The sequence below is a fragment of the Bombus affinis genome, chromosome 3 (genome assembly GCF_024516045.1).
Source record: "Bombus affinis isolate iyBomAffi1 chromosome 3, iyBomAffi1.2, whole genome shotgun sequence".
Classification (NCBI taxonomy): Eukaryota; Metazoa; Arthropoda; class Insecta; order Hymenoptera; family Apidae; genus Bombus; species Bombus affinis.
The window spans coordinates 17,645,537-17,662,660 of NC_066346.1; the positions used below are offsets into that span (position 1 = coordinate 17,645,537).

General features: G+C 47.1%; 1 protein-coding gene across 1 annotated transcript in view; it reads right to left on the reverse strand.

The window, feature by feature from the left end:
- Nucleotides 1–17,124, reverse strand: part of LOC126914275 (uncharacterized) — a 59,679-nt gene that overhangs the window by 16,929 nt on the left and 25,626 nt on the right. Inside the window, exons 2-3 of the mRNA XM_050717990.1 lie at nt 16,729–17,038; nt 13,352–13,584 (exon numbers count right to left, since the gene is read on the reverse strand). Coding sequence (XP_050573947.1) covers nt 13,352–13,584; nt 16,729–17,038 — 543 coding nt within the window. The remainder of the gene's footprint in view (nt 1–13,351; nt 13,585–16,728; nt 17,039–17,124) is intronic.

Genomic DNA, 17,124 nt, shown 5'->3' on the forward strand with positions numbered 1-17,124 from the left:
CGCCGACAGCTCGTTCTCGGTACCATGGCGCTTAACGTATCGACCCATTGTCGTTGTTCGGCACAGTCATTCCGTCAAATTGCTCTCGTCCTTGTGGATCTTGCTGCCGATTCCAGCGCTACTCCGCATCCAGATAAGGCGCCCGGCATCTCGAACTGTGTGGTCATCGCCGCTTTTACCCAGTTCCTCGTGGTTGTTTAACGCGCTCCGTAAATTAACGAAGTTACGCCGATTATTTGCCTTCTCTCAAGATAATCTTAATTACATCGAGGCGTACGTTCCCTTATCGCTGCTCCTCTAACAACGAGATCTCGCGCGATGTTTAACTTATCGTAGGCGTTGGAACGGGGCTTTTTCTTTTTGAAACTGAATCGACTCGACCATAGACTGGAATACCGAGTCGTTGCCACACTGTGTAACAAATCTGTCTCGACCTCTGAGTCGGCTTTAATCGAAAACATCATTTGTCGTGACGTAAGACGTCTGACAAGGCGAGACTCTCTCGACGGCTTCCAAACTGTCCGCTGAAAAAGAGTCACGAATCGGAGTCGTGTTTTTCGTAGAGAATTCCGGTGAGATCGGTGCGAGGACGCGAGAATCGTTCCACGATTCTCCACGGGGCCGGTAGTCGATTTATAATCGTCGCCACAGCTCGTGCATCTCTTTTCTTTTTTTTCCTTTTTCTCTCATGCTCGTCGATGGTTCTTCGTGACCGTTGTGAATGATCGTCGGAGAAAGCACCGTCAACTCATGGCAACCGAGAATCTCGATGGTTGCGTTCTTGAGGTCTGCGGAATTTTAATGCCTCCGAGTTTATGTAACGCGAACATTCCGCATCGATTAGTCCGTTATTCTCCGGCTTGGTTAATTTTTCATAAAGATATATCGCTCGATGGAAGTCACAGGAAGATGCGTGAGCGTACCTTGACCCACTCTGTCCCATAAAAAAGAGCACCGTGCGAGATATATCCCTGTTAACCGTTTTAATTTATCGATCGAAGCCAGGTCGAATTGCACAAACAGCGCATGCATTATGCATCGAAACGGGACGGTATTGTAGCGAATCAATTAAAGAGATCATTTAGTTCACGCGTTCGACTTTGCCCCCGACGTAAAGAAATCCTCCCCGCTACCTGGGTGCTCGAGTCCTTGCGAACCAACCCTAATGCATAATGCAACGCGAACACTCACAGAACGGAATAAACCGGAACGACGCGACGGTGCGACCGACCCGACGACGAACATTGTAAGAGCACGTTTTCGATGGACGAGCGATCGTAATCCGCGGCCTAACGTATTTCGGATGTAACCTGTGTCGTAGGAAAGAAACGTCGCAAAGGGTCGTGGGGCAACCGGAAAGGAATTTACGACTTAAAAACAGGTGGTCGCGTCCAGTCCTTTTCGAAACGACAAGAACGTGATTCGAACTCGTTTCGAAAGAATTACGTCGTTTGATAAATTTCCAATGGGGATCGTAAACGGACGCAAAGATTTAAAAGACGCTGGTGGAGAAAAAACTAGAAGGCTGAGGGTGTATTCGCAGACGTGAACTTTGATACGGATGCAAATGTTATATCACAACCGCAAACGAATAATCTTTAGAGTGAAGCTTGCTATAAATTAGTCGACCTTCTGCCACGGCTCGTTTAAATCACGTTGTGTTCCGCGTTACGAAAGTCACTACCGTAGCGTACGAAGATTTGGTGGAAGACTTTGTGCACTTTGTCGCGGTCTCTGGACGATTTACTCCTTTTGCCAACTCGAATAATTGAGTTGGCTCGTCCACGCGATCGCCCACCCTTCCTGGCAAAGACTATCGTGATTTTCATTCGTTCCGAGGCGAAACACTAATTGCCAGCCAATGTTATCGCGGAAGTTTAACTCTTTAATACCGAAGCTGTAATAATACTGTGCTAAACTCGTAAATTTATGGATCCTGCGTAGAGTGTAAATCAATTAATCGAAAAGTTTATTCAGCACCGAGCTTGTCCAGGAATATGATATTCAGCAGTCAGTGATAAGGGCCAAGGGAATGACGCTACAAAGAGGTTATTCGATCGGATACTGCGGATAGGTAAGAAACGAAAATGTTAGAGAAATTCATGAGGTTGTGTCGAAGAGGTAAATTAATACCATAAGAGGGATAAAAAGATAAATGAGATTTTTAATTGGACGGTGTCGAAAGACAAGGGAAAAAAGAAGGTTAAAAGGCAGAAGGAAGCACGAGACATGGGTCGAAACGGAATCGATGGAGGGGAGAAAGGAGGAAAAGAGATTGCGGACGCGTGCAGTCGGTTCGGGCGAGCACACGCACGGCATTAACTTCCATACCTGAATTGCACCACGTCCGAGTTTCGCTGTGTTAACCCTTTTACGAAAAAGAACTTCCGCGAGTTTGTTAACGACCGGATCAGGTCCGATTAAGAAAGGTCCCAGTGCGAAACAGGGTTCGTTTCCGCGAGGCAATTAGGCGAAACGAGATATTCTAGTCGTGGAACCGATAGGTACACCGAACAACCGTCCAATTAGTTGAACGCGAGCAAATATTAGCCGGCACCGGGTATGGTGAAATTAGAATTCCCTGGCGGCGTATCTCGCTACCCACCCTGTCCGTTCAATTGAATAATTATGACAGGCTGTCGGATGCCTTGGTCAGGGAGTAATTGCCTATCCGGGATCTAGTTTCTCGGACGTTGGCATCGCGCAACACGCTCGTGGTTATACCAAGCTGTTTAGCGACGAGGAAACGCAAAAATCGTGGCTCGAGATTCTCGAACCGGAGAAACGTCGACGAAAAGGTCGAGGAAGGCGAAATGAAATCATCACGAACGGACTAGTCTCCCGTAGAAAAGGCGTTAAATCGAAACGACCGCTTTCTTCTCGTTCCGGGCCATGTGCAATTCCAAGAGTTGTGTACAGAAGCTGGCTAATCTTGACTTAAGACTGTCGTGCACGCGATGTTACGCGAATCGTTGCAACGAAAGTCGTACGTTTTGCGGTTTTCGTCTGTGGTTTCTCGTGTGGCCGAGCTTGTTGGCATTGTTATGTTCGCGCTTCCCGTTAGTCCGAAGTCGGTGCTCGTTACCGATCCGGTAGAAATGAGGGTTAATCGCCATTATCGAACCCTTTCTTGTTCATGAACTGCTCGCCCCGCATGCTAAATCTCTCTTCCTAATTCAAACGAATGGCGTCGTTCTCGGTTCTGGTTCGAAGACCGTTGATCAATGGCAGAGCGCAAAGATCGACGAAAACCGCGTCGAGTCGTTGGAAACTCGTTAAATCGTTTCGTGACGCGTTCCGTGGTTGGCAACGGCGAGAATTATCATTCTAATAGGCGGTTAAAGACAAGGGGGGTCGTGTCGCGCACGTACGAGTGGAAGAGCTTGCAGGTTCAGACCACGAAACGCTGCTCGCTCGTACACGTCCGACATAACACGAGCCTGCGCTGCTGCGTTGCTGTGTCAGGTTGAATATTGTGTGGCTATATTGTACAGGTATATGTACAACGAGAGAAAGACTCGCGGAACGCGCGTATAATGCAGTCACCCATGGTAACTTAACTCGAGGAATAATCAAGCCTTAACGAACGTTCACTGTCCGTGGTACGCGTAACAAGGGGTTAGCCAAGGTTAGTCCTCGATCGATCGACTGTTAGATGCCACGTGGAAATGCGCGTTAAGTTCGACGTTTGTGCAGCTTTCGTCGATTTCGTCGACGCTCGTAAACTGGAATTTGCGAATCTTTAACTCTGTTTCTGCAGCCTGTTGAACGTAGCTATAGAACGAAGAAATTTGGTTTACGATCTGGTCGTAATCGCTCCCAGCAAGTACAATCATACTAGGCGCAAAATTTATTCGAACGTTTCGCAATATCGATTTCACGGGTTCTCTCATTCTCGAAAATAAAACGAAAAGACCGCAACGATGAAAATTCTGCGAGGACCGAGCTTCGCAAACGGTTCCTCTGAATACGACCGAAATGAAGCTGCCAGCCGTGCCTTTTTCTGTTTGGAACTCGTCGAACAGCTAGGGAGAAGAATAAACGATGACGAACGACGTTGGGGATTGCTTTAAAACGTAGGAAAATTTATCGTCTTGTGCCGCTCTTGTATTATTGCTCTCGCGTCTTCTGGCTCCACGAAGACAGCGCGCAGCTCGGCCAAAGCTTCCTTCTCTCGCTTTCTCATTGTATGCAGATACATTTGGGTCTAGGAACGCTATCTTCCAAGTCCTGGCGCACCTACTCCGTTTCTCTATTTCGTATAATGCGAATATTTTGGTTTTTGGGTCGAGCAAACGTAATGCCTATTTCTCAACCAGTTTAACGTGGCCTAGAGTATCGAGTCGTAACCACAAAGCAAAATCCTGCACGAGGAACGACTGTCCGGCCTCCTCGCGAAATACATTCCTTCTATCCTCTAATGATGATCTTCCTCCGAGATTTATGACTGTCCATCGACGCACGGTAAGTCATGGAATCCAACTGAGAAAAAGGGTTAGGAAGGAATAGTCGTTTCGTGCATGTATTTCATGTTTCTCGTCCCGTCTGCTGGTCACAGAAACGCATTCATTATGGTTTATTCATAAAACGTTGCTCGCGTACAAAGTCGTTCCGGTGGTAACGTAACCTCGATAAATTTGTACACGTTCCCTACAAGAATTTCTACTCGAACGCAGTTGATCCGCGATTGTCGTTGTTCGCGTTTCAGCTATTTGTCCTATTACGCGACTCGTGGGTCTGTTCTTCCGCGGAAGAGCAGGACTACGCAGGATTAACATGGTTTCCGCGAGTTCCCATTTTGAAGCGAACGATATTGAGAACCACTGCGTGGCAAGGATGTGACGGTATAAATTACGAGCTACACGAGTACCTACAGTGGATGTTCAATCTGTGCAGGTGGTCGAGCTAGCAGTCGGATGTCCAAGACGGGATGTACGCGGAAAGATTACAAGAGACAATCAGCCGGTTTTTCTCAAGGTTTGATAACGAGACACCTAGCTGATGCAGATGCCACGGCGCCGGTAAGTGCAACGTAAAAGTCGAAGGTGCCTACCGAGGCCGTTTTTTGAACTTTGACGATAAGCTATCGCGACTCGTCGAGATAGGAGTTTCTTCTTTCGTTTCACTACAGAGATTAATCGAGATCGCGTCGTCGTTTTTCTGTCCAATGACGAAGCGTCTTTACGATCGTCCGTTTTATCGGCGTTTCCGTTAATCGACATTAGCTCGAAGGAGAATGGACGGGAATCGTTCGTTAGTCTCTTTGTGCTTAGGCGGTATTAAAATTTTCTCTCGGCGAGTACTTTACATTCCGCGATACGAGTATCTAATTACTTTTTGCATCGGAAGCGAATCGTTCCTCTCGAGTTTAGCGTGAAACGATCCACAGGAGGATCTCGTAGGAGATAAACGTCAGACAGAAGCACGCTTTCGTTCGCCGTGAGATATTACTCGTAAAGTTTCCTAACGGAAACTGCAGGAAAGCTGTCTTTCAATCCTCTGGAACGTCCGGCAAAAATTCATTCTATTTCCGAGCGAAGAAGAGATCGATCGACAGGTAAAGAAAGAAACGCGTAAGATAGCGGATTTTGCGATTCCTTATTCGAAGAACGGCGATTGGCCGACGATGTAGCGGACGTGGCACTAGCTGCAAATAAATTGCATCGCCCAGCGGTCTTATGCTAATTTGCTTGGCACGAGTGTCTATTACGAAAGGTAGCGCGAAGAAAAAAAGGGAAAGACGGCGCAGGATGGTGTGCGCGCGCGCGACTTGAACGTAGAAAACAACCGGCAACTCCTGCTGACCGGTTGTCGCTTGAAGTTTCACGCGATCGCTACCAAACGCTTATTAACTCGATGGCTGTAATAGCGTGTAATATTATATAACTTCCAACGAACGAAGAATAGACGAATCTACCCGCAGGAGATTTATTGAATAAACTATGCCCTGTAAATCACGTTTCTCGAACAGTTCAAAAGATGTAATCTTATCCGGTCGTGTGACTTACCGAGCAGCATCCTGTTACTGCCTTTTCTTGCAACTAGTAGCCTTCTCTCGATAATACGCACCCGCGATCGACCCTCGCCATTTCCAACGACTATTATACGTATACACGGTGTCGAATTCGACCGCCGTTAATTATCAATTTCTCCGGCCTTCCGAGCGGTAACACTCTGACGGGATCGTCCGAGACTCTCCAGCAGAAGCGGTAAGCGTAACTAGACTCGTCTGTTATCTGGAACTTTCATCGAACGTGTCGAGCCATTTTCCACGCGTCGAGACAATGGATCATAAAACAGTCGAGACACCGTTTTACGCTAACCGATCGTCGAGAATTATTCATCGGGTTAACTGGGATATTCGTTTCGAGCAACGTCGAACGTTCTCGCTTGCCGGTCGATTATCGAATTAACGCACTGAGTATCATTGATTGAAAGTTGTCAAAGGTAGACCGTAAACGGGAAATTTCATTGACTGGCGTAAAAGGAGCGTATCTGATTGGAGCGAAGCCATCGGACTCGTTTGCGAAATGTGGGATCGACGATGATGCGGTAAACGTTCTCCGCGAGAATGTACGTGGTCGTGAACGAGCACGCACCGAACACCGGGACTACGATGCATCGCACTCGTATCTACCGACATTCGAACAAAAATAGAAATAACACGGTGCTTAGCATGTGAGGGTATGTCTGGTGTGTACGAGGCGGGACTATCGATAGCTGACAGCTGACCCCATGGGGTCAGCGCGAGTAGGCGAGTCTCCACGGACCAGCGGAAAAGGAAGTCGTGACTGCGATCCTCCCTTTTGTCAGCTTGGCCCTACGATCGATTTTTAACGAGTATTTTACTGTTCGTCGCATCTTCCATCTGTTTTATTTTTCGTGGCAAATGCAACCGATGCTATACGAATTCGGTTGCTATCGAATCCTGCTGTAATATTTTTCGAGTTTAAGTATCGACGATAGCGAGCGATTCTTCTAGTCTCTTTCTTTCCTGTTGTACAAACACGAAAATTATCGGACAGTCGGTGTGGACCAAACGAAACACCGATTGCCCGCACGACATGCGTCGAGACGTCGTTTATTTCCCGTGGTTTAAACGGTTTAACCCAGGGCACTCGCGTAAGAGGCTTACGCGATAAGGAGGTCCGATGGGACGGCATTTCTTCGCCGCCACCTGTCAGGAACTCGGTTCCGTCAGGTCAGGTGTAATTCCGAAATAAGAGCCACGTCGGCGTCCCATTAAAATGACGGGCATGTCTGTGGCGATGCGAGTCTCCATTCACGACGTCGGACAGGCATCGTTAATCTTGCGTGGGGTCCCCTTTTACCCAGAAACAACGAGGTGGCCGTTGATTCTGGTAGCCAGCAGCCTGGCATCTCCGGGGAACCATTAAAAATGATAACCAGTCTCAGCCCTTCCGATTGGCATCTCCTACGCATTTCGTTGAATCTTGGTCTTCTCTCGTCTTGGAAACAAGTTCTCCGAGGGTTAATAGCTGTATATCCTTTTTCGTATCTTGCTCAGGGAGACGAAAGTCCATTTTACCGAGTTGCGCCTTCGCGCAGATTTCCATGGAAAGAAATTCGTTTTCGTTTTAACGCTCGCAGCGTTTCCATCTCGCTCATCGCACTCGTCCAGCTTCTATTCGCCTCCGCGTGCATTTCCGACGGCTGACCAAACGCCAAGAGCGAAAGCAGGTTTGCGATCGTTGTTTCGAGATCGACTAAAACAATATCCAGCGAGGTAATTCGTTTTCGTGGAGGGCGTCCATCGGCCGTTATAGTAGTTGACTTCGAGCCCAGGGACACAGCTACTCAAATTTCGCTTTATCAAATTTTCATCGATCGCTCGCTACTTTGCCCGACCGAAATCGTTAACTGCGATTCCGTTTCGCGACTCACCGAACGTCGACCAGTGTGCAATTATCGCGACGTCTTTGCGACCCTCGCTCACGCCCGTTCCTATGCATTGCGAGGAAAAAATTCGTCGAAACGTTTTATGGCCGATTACGTGACGGTGAATATCGCCACTGTAGTATCTTCAGGGAGAAAGGCCTGTACCACAGCCGCCGCCCCGAATTACTACCCGAGACTATGGCAGCGGCTTTAAAGCTTTCGCGATAACTAATGGCACTAGAACATAAATAGTGACTCGATAGAAACGATTCTGGTCACCCTAGACGCTTTGAAGAACCTCGTAACTGCTCGTACCTGTATTTTACTTTGAATTATCGGGGGACTTTGTTAACGCGTTCCATGTCCTGTACACCATCGATGATAGCAAGAGGAGATAGTACGAGCAGGTTTCTAGTCGCAGGGTTTTAGAGAATTCCAGAAGTTTCGTGTAAACTCGAACATAACTAAACAAATGGAAAAGCAATTATATGAAAACGTAAGGTAAACAATTCAAGCGGTAGTACAAATAAACTAACTGAAAATATGAGGGAAAGAGACTAAAGCGAAGTCAAATAAATCGCAAAGAGTTAACGACGTTTTCCAACTTTCCTTCAATGTTGTTTCTATGTTTATCGACTATACACAGCTTACACTTCTATTGCATAAAAAGTAACGAATTATGTTGAACTTCTCGCAAATCGAAGCAACGTCATAGATCTTTCCTTCGATTTCGTCTCCGTTTCGAATGATTTTCTCGTGCAAACTGATGCAAGGCATTAGTCATCGCGGAATCGAATAAACAAGAGACACGCGATGTTTTCTCTCGGGATTGCGATGTGATTCGCGGAGAAATCGAATTAGAAAATCGACGACCTTCCCTCACCAGCTACGACGATTCCGTCATACATCAACCGAGACAAACACCGGTGCGTTATCCTCGCTTCGAGTCGCCAGTTTCTGCGTAAAAATCGCAATCGCCGTTGATGCAAATGCGAGGAAACGAGGTGACTGAGCCGTATCGAAAAGCGGTACGGTAATGCATATCCGGTCGTGTTGGAAATAATCGTCTTGTTGGAAATACACGATACGGTTGCGCGATGCATCGCCCGTAGCGTTTACCCGATCAAACGATCGCGTTTAATCGTTAGGATCGTAAATCGTCGCAAGCTACCGACGAAGATGGGTGATAGTATGGCGCTGGATCTGCTATAACAGTACCTGGCAAGCGAGAAAACTTGGCATAAAGTGAAATTCGAAACGTTTCGGAGAAACATCGATAGGATACCGTTGGTACCTACGGGTTCGTGATGTTCGCGTCTCTTGTTTCATCTAGGATTTGATGGTAATTCGTGGAACACCGTGGGCTGTAATATACTGCATCTTTCGAATGGGCACCGTACGCACGGCGTTTTTAGAAGGTCTTAACGATCGACAGACGTTAACCCAGTTACTTTTCCGGGGGCACGAGCCGGGACCTAGGGTGAGATTATAAATCAGCGTATTTCGGTATCACGGAAGCCACGCTGGCTCACTATTAATAAACCCTAAGGTTCGTGTCGCACTTAGTTGCGGATCTGCATACATCATGGACGATGTAGAATCTCGGCAGCAACAAGCAACTTGCACATCCGCGTCCGAAGCAAATTTGATACTTAGCCAATTTCGGTCTGGCTGTGAAACTGACTCATTCGCGGGAGGACAAGCTCAGTGATAAAGTCGTGATCCGTAGATTCGACAGACGGATGGAGTAAACGCGTCTACGTCGGCAGGTGTCAACGCAAGGGGTGGCTCGTGATAATTATAGATGTTAACTGGAGCACGCCGTCTCGTCGGGCACTCGCTGCAAAGAGCTGTCAGCTTGGCAAAGGGCTTTTACTTCGCGAACTCTCTCGCATATTTTTTCGCTGGCGGTAACACCGCTCATTCGTAGCCGAAGCAGCTTTCGTCGATATCGATCGATCTTTGTCGCGTCTCTTTGCGTTTTTCTTCCTCGTCTACGACTGCCGCGTTCGCTCCGTAATTGATATAACGGTTTAGCAGCATTGTGCGAGCAATGTTACGACCGAGGGTAGGATTGCTCGCATTCTACAGCACAGTATCGGGCCATGACACAACGAAAAAAAGCCCAATGTATCTCATTAAATTTATGGGCTTCTTTCCCAGCGGAGATCCCTGGTGGCCCTGGCCCTGTACATTTATCACAATCGGTTGTTGCCGCTGATTGGCCATACTCTTCGCGTGGGTGTACAACCAAACGATATATCGAATGATCTCTGCCGAGATAAAGTACGCTTTAGAAAGTACATAGCAGTTCTTCGGCGTGCAATTAACGTTTTCGCGTTTTATGAAATACCTCTCGCGATCCAACGAACACGCGATCGATCGTTCCAATCCTATTTAGCGGTTCGACGTCTAATCGAGAGATTTTTTGTTTCCTCCTTGTCTCGATGAGCGCTTCTCTGTTCTTTCCCGTGCAGACTCTCGCCTTGAGGAGTTAAACGGTCGACGATCCCCGTAGTCGTGTGAGAGTGGCCGGTCGCGATTCGCGCGAACCACTCCAAGATTATGACTTATGAAACGTCCTTTATGACGTGGCTGAGTTCAAGTCTTCGCAAGACATCTGTTCCGTCTTTGCGGGCAGAAATATGCAGTCTGTGCGATCGTAAAGCACGAAATTCGAGCGCGACGATATCACGAGCGAGACCATTCGAACCACCCCGGAACATCGAGCGTTAATTCGTGAAGATCCGACAATACGATGTCGCGTATTTACACGGCCCGCCATCGATTCCGACAATAGTCGACGAGAACTTATGCTAATGTTGCTTGGCGAAGCTCGAATGGTAATCGCTGCGAAATGCAAATTATACCCGCGGTGTTATTGCACCTTTGTATTGGCAATTACATGGCCCGCTTATTGCGATTTATATCGAGATGGTTTTTATTTTCAACGCCATGCAGAGTCTCGAGAACATCATACGGCAGGTTTGAACAATCTGCGCGCACATACCGTTCTTTGCTCGAATCTTTCGGTCTCATTACAGAATATAGCAAAAAATATAGTAAAAATGTAATAAAGATAAAAAAACGTGATTCCTGAACGTTGAATTGGTAGGGAAAGTAACTCGACAGAGAAACGATACGAATAACTTGGTTGAAAGACGTTTCGCTGGATCGCCTAGGAATGTAGTTCAATCTAATCCACGACGCGTGGATTGCAGTCCAGTAGGGATGCGATAGATCTATCACGATTAATTGATTCATTAAGATCACTAGCGAAGTTTAATGACATGCCGAGCCCTCGTCACTAAAAATCTATAGCTACGCTGTTTCGCGTCTATGGAACGCACCCGTTTCGTTCGTATTCGTTTAAACCAAACGAAACACTCAGCGTGCAAACTTTCGGTAATAACGATTCGAAAGTCTTCCATTCTTATATATAAACGTTTTCTATTTTCTATATTGGACGAAGCTTTACTTCGGCATGACTCACGAAATAACGCTATTAATTTAGGATTTTGCACTCTGATAGACTGAGAACGATTTAGAAAAGAGTCGAACCACACTTTCTACCGAGCGCAAAAAGCCCTAGCGATTGCTTTTCAAACGCGTTACGCTCGATTTGTTGTCTTTAATAACCGTTTGTCTGTTACATTTTTGCGGCTCGTTCAAATATTTGCGGTTAACCTCCATGCGTATTTCTTTGTTCAAGCTTTGCGTAATTTATTGCAAACATCAGCGAGACGTCCTCGGTTGCGATATTATCGGCGACAAAGCGCGTTCGATGAGACATTGTTAGCACCTAATTGACCCAGTCGCTAGATTATTCCTTGCCGACGGAACTGAGTCATCTCTGTTTTCCAACCATCTACGGTAAACACGCATACAATTTTCAGGTTACGTGTTCATTACATCGACATAATGCAACGGCCACACGTAGAAGCACAGCATGTTGGTCGAAAATTTCAAAATTTCAACACGAGGCGCGATTTATCGGTCGTATACGCGGAATTTGATTTTATCAAGCTGGATCGAAAACGAGGAAGAGAAAGGGGCGTATCGATCAAGCTGTCTGTAATGGCGGGATAAAACGGTGCTACAAAAGTATCGGGTTGCACGAAGTGCACCTTTAAACCTAACCTGCATCCTCGATCAATTGCACAATCCTGACTACCGGTTCGCAAAATGAAATTTTATGGATGGAAAACGATTCCTTTGTCGGCCAAACTTTTTCTTCGCAATTTCGAACTTCCAGCCAGAGAATTTCGTATCTCGTCGAATCCGGTGGATCGATTCGGTCAGAAGGTCGAAACGAGTTTCGCGTTTGCGTGAACAAACGCGCGCAATTGCGAGCAGACCTTAAGCCCGCGCATCGACGACAATCAGGCGTAATATACAGGTAGGAGAACCGATAATTTAGTCGGGGATCAAATTTCCTGCATAAATATAGTGTTGCATGATTAGCAAGACACGATGCATCGCGATGGACCACCGTGAGAGAAGACGCGTGTCGTCTGTTCAATTACGGCCATACTGATTTTAAAAGGGTGCGTCGATCCTCATAAGCGGTTCGTAGTATCGATTGGAGAACGCATCGCGCGCTTGGTGGATTGAATCAGGCATCGACCCGGAAGACTTGCTTTTAGCATCGATTAGCAACGCTCGTCGAAATACAAATTGACGAATAGTTGCAATAGAATTGTTGGCGTTCGCGGTTGCAAGGAGCGCTAGCGTAACGAACACCTCGATAAATTCTGACGCTCGATCGTACGCGGTCGCGTAGCTAACTGGAGATAAGGAAAAATAATTCCACCGACATTCCAACGAACGCACGGACTATGTATACCCGTTTTCCGTGACACTAATGGGCAGGCATGAAAGCCGAGAAATTTACGTGACCAATTTTTTTTCTAGTTCATACTAGATAAGCATGTTTTGTCTAGTCATCGAATTCGCGGTTCACCGATAACGTCGCTGTTCATTAACCGTCGTGTACGCAATGAGCCAGAAAACTCTCGCGCGCCTCTGTCGGACAAAGTTTCAAATCGTTGGCGATTTGAGTTTTGATATCGGCGATAGTGTGTCCTATAAATTACGTCGGAATACCGCGACTCTTTGACTTCTTGCTAATAAATTCTCCGTAATACACTTTACACGATTAATGGTACTTTCTCCTCGGTGATAAAGTCTTCCTTGTTGCTTCGTGGCATCCATCGTTCCGCGCCGTGCAATGTAACTGCTTACATCTGCCTTTCTCTGTCTTTCTCTCTATCCGTTTTTCCCTCTCTCACGCTCGATTTATCTATCGTGTAACGAGCCTATGGTCGCGGGTTAGTTTGTCGTTCGATCGAGAAGCATGTTCTACTCGACCGCAGCGTGAATTTGCATGGCGCGTCGTCATGGCAAATGGTCGCGCGGCATTCGTATCGGGACAAAAGGAAGATTTACTTACATAGAAGGAGAGCTCGACGCGGTGCGAGAGCTTAGGCACGCAGGTGAGCGCTTCCGATCTGCAGCATCCGGTGTCGTCTGAGCACCTGTGCAAGATGGCGCAGTGTGGAATGTAGGTGGTCGACGGGCTTGGGTAAACGTCACGAACCGGAATCACCCTCGGTCGTGGCCATCGGCAGCTGCCCTCTCGCGATACCTTCATCGCGTGTTGAAGAGCCTCTCGGATTTCCGCCGCTGAAACACAGTTCGTCGATTCGCTATACCGACCTTGCTTGCCAAGACAAATCGAGGAAAGTTTAACCTTGAACAAGAAATTGCCTTCTATTCCCTTGGTCACTAGACGCGCGAGATGTCGCGCGACAGTTCGCCTCGGCATTTCAAAACGAATCTGTAAGGCAGGTGACATAAGTCATGCGAGCTTTCTATTGATTCAGCGCGCAGATACCTAATCGCTTTCTACGCGTTTCACGGAGCGTCGATAATTATGCCGCAGCTATCGCTCGCTGCAATTTGTATGGACGACTACGGGAGAAACTACATTGTAGCTAGAAATCAATAAATCCTAGTTCAAACAGCCGCGACTCGAGGTGCCAGGAAGAATCCGTGGAGGTTAAGGCGCGTTCGTACGATCGTGCCTCGATATTAAGATATAAACGCGCGCTAATCGCCGCATAAATAAAGACAGTGTTGCTGCAACGCCTGCACTGACGGCTATGCACTCGGTGTCGCGGTTACGTATCCGTGGGGCACGAGATTCATGAGTCTGGTCACGACAAAGCGAGGTATTTTTAGCAAAACGTCGTAACAAAGTTTTCTCGACGGCGTCTCGACGATTGTAAATTGGAGGTTTATGGTCTGCCCGGGCGCCAGACTCGCCGGATCTCGTCGATGGGGTTAATCGGGCCAAGTTCGGAGCAACTCGATTCCAACGAGACATCGCGGAACCGTTGTGTATAATCGAAAACTATTGCGGCTGATCGGCGAACCCGGAGATGATCGGGAATTCCACTCGACGTTCGTTAAACTATCGTTTGTCAACGATCGTATCCACGGATGACGTACAAATGTCGGTCTTCGGATGACTGTGACTAAGAACGTTGCCTCCGAGCCGCGCGCCGATATAAAACCAGGGTTATGCGGTTCGCGAAATTATGAGCACTCCAGGCCGCGCTTCGAGGAAGCAGCTCTCGATCTCTTAACGAGAGAGCGCCGTTCGTTTATTCGAGGAACCGCGTCCTCCAGTTGCCTGGTTTGTTTCGGCCGATAAAATTGTGTTGTCGCGGTGTGAGAACCGCGAAAGAAAAGAGGCTCGTTCGAGACAACGAGGGAACGATGACGAAACGATTACGGTAGTCCTTTGAGATATCGCGAGGTCTTGAATTACGCCATCAGACAGTAACATCGATAGACATCAAGGACATTGCGCATCTTTCTCGTCATCTTGCTGTATCTCTACTACCAGCTATACCTATTAAACATTATTTCTTTGTGTTAGACAGATCGAGGAATGCAACATCCGTAATGATTATTAAACCGTACCGATTGTTAAACGCGATGATTATTTCTTGCCCTATCTATGTATGTATCGTATCAAAAAGTAGTAAACCGAGGGTCGAAATTACGAAGAACCACCTGACCGATAATAACGGGTGTTCTTCGAGGTTAAAAATTGCTCATCGGAGTTCACGGAAAAAGATAGGTTGCTGTCGGTATATTTCACGAAAGGTCCTACTTAATTTCTGCCGCACGACTTCCTACGATAGCCGAGGAATCTCGTTTGCGTCCTGTCCCATCTTGACCGAGCATGTATCGCGGATGGCATCCATCTTGCGGTCAGTGTCGTCTAATGATCGCTTTCTCCAAAATTGTTTCTACCATAACTTTGTGGAAATCACTCGCAGGGAATCTTAGCTGTAAAGAGCAAGCTAAGGATATCGGAAAAGAAATTGCGAACAGCGACAAAGGCAGCGAGGGGAAACGAAAAAGGCAATTTGATTGGAGAGGACAGAGCAGGAAAATTGCAACTAGTAATGCAAACATAACGATTCATAATTCATTGCGAGCGATATACGTACGTACGAGCGGAATGACGACACGTGGCGCGGAAGTGTAAATAAAACGACTCGAGGGGGAAGTTTCGGAAATGTCTCCCGACGGAGATTATTTTCTTTGGTTTAATCTTCGTCGGCGATCTGGCTTTATGCTAATTTCGAACGTAGGCGTTATTCTCGCCACGGCTGCACTGACACGAGATTATATCGGCGCGTTTACAATAGAGGCACGACCGTCAGGGAAGCTAAAGTATGCTCGCTCGTCGAACATCCTGTATTCAAACGTATTCTGGAATGTATTATAAGAGAAAGGGATTAGATCTGATGGTCCTTGATTTTTCCGACGGCCAGATTGATTCTCTTTCGCGCGACCGCTTCGTTTCAAACGAGGTTGTCTTAGTCCGAATTATCGTGGCCTTGATTTGTCGCGGCGAATACGATCGTTGCAAAAAGTTACATTTAATTCGCAACGCGATGCTGCCCTGCAACAGAACTTACCGAGAACGAGCAACAATGAGGATCGAGCAAGCATCGGTAGACGGCGTGTCTGAAGCGCGGTAAATTGATTCGAGCGGCTCGATATGAATTAACAGGTAATAGCAGAGGGGGCAGGGGGGAATATACAAGCCGTGTAATACGCCAGAGAACCCGAACGAAGGGCGGTTGAAGTTGCTGCAATCACGTGGTTACGGCGCAGTCGTCATCATTAATTTGCATATCGATAGGTTGCCGTTACGATCGAGCGTTTCTTCGCGTGATAGAAGCCGTCGATGGAGAAGGAAGGGCCACTTGCGAAAGATTGCTCGAGAAGCTAAACCGTCTTTGAGAGAACAAACGAAAACGCGAAGTTTCTAATAAGCCTGCGGAAGATAAATACGCGTTGCAAAAAGATCAGTCTTGCCGTCTCGGTTTATTCGACGATGACGATATTTACGTACGTTTCCTGTACATGGTACTGTATTTATTAATTTTTAGTCGTCGGCCGTAATTAACGAGAAAATCATTCGCTTTTTGTCTGATATTTATGTTGGAGGAATAATTGGTAGCGAGATTGAAGTATCGTGTTGACGAGATATATAGCTACGAGACCACCATCGTCGATTTAATAACGATTAATAACGACACAGCCATAAGAGAAAGAGAGCAGACAGGTGCAGTTTCGAGGGCGCCCTGCAAATATTTGCATAAATCGACAGGATGGAATTTCGATTACGGCACGGTTGTCGAGACAAGGTTTTTCTCTACGCGATCAGAATTCTCTGTATGTCTTTTTTTTTTCCATTCAGCCATCGAAGCATGTACGTCGCATAGATCGAAGCCAACTTACTCTTCCCATTCTTATTGTATTGCTGCATGTTGCTTCTGGTTTCTTTGACGCTCTCTCGAGTACCCAGAGACTGCCACTTGTGAACGCTGTGCGCCGACATCGACGGGTAGTCACTTTTCGATTGGTAGCCGTTGTACTGCGCCCCTGTCCCACCCTCATACGTTCTCGGATCCCGGTAATCGTAATTCTGGGTAACCACAGGCTTTGGTGTAGTGGTGGTGGTAGTGGTGGTGGTGGTGGTGGTGGTGGTCGTCGTTGACGAGGTGGTCGTGGCCGGAGTTTCGTCTTCGTCCTCGTCCTCGGCGTAGTCCTGAACGAAGAAAGAAATCTTGATGAATTTTTAGCTGAAATATTCGGGATGAAATACTATCTAAGATTCGCTGGCGCGATAGCTCG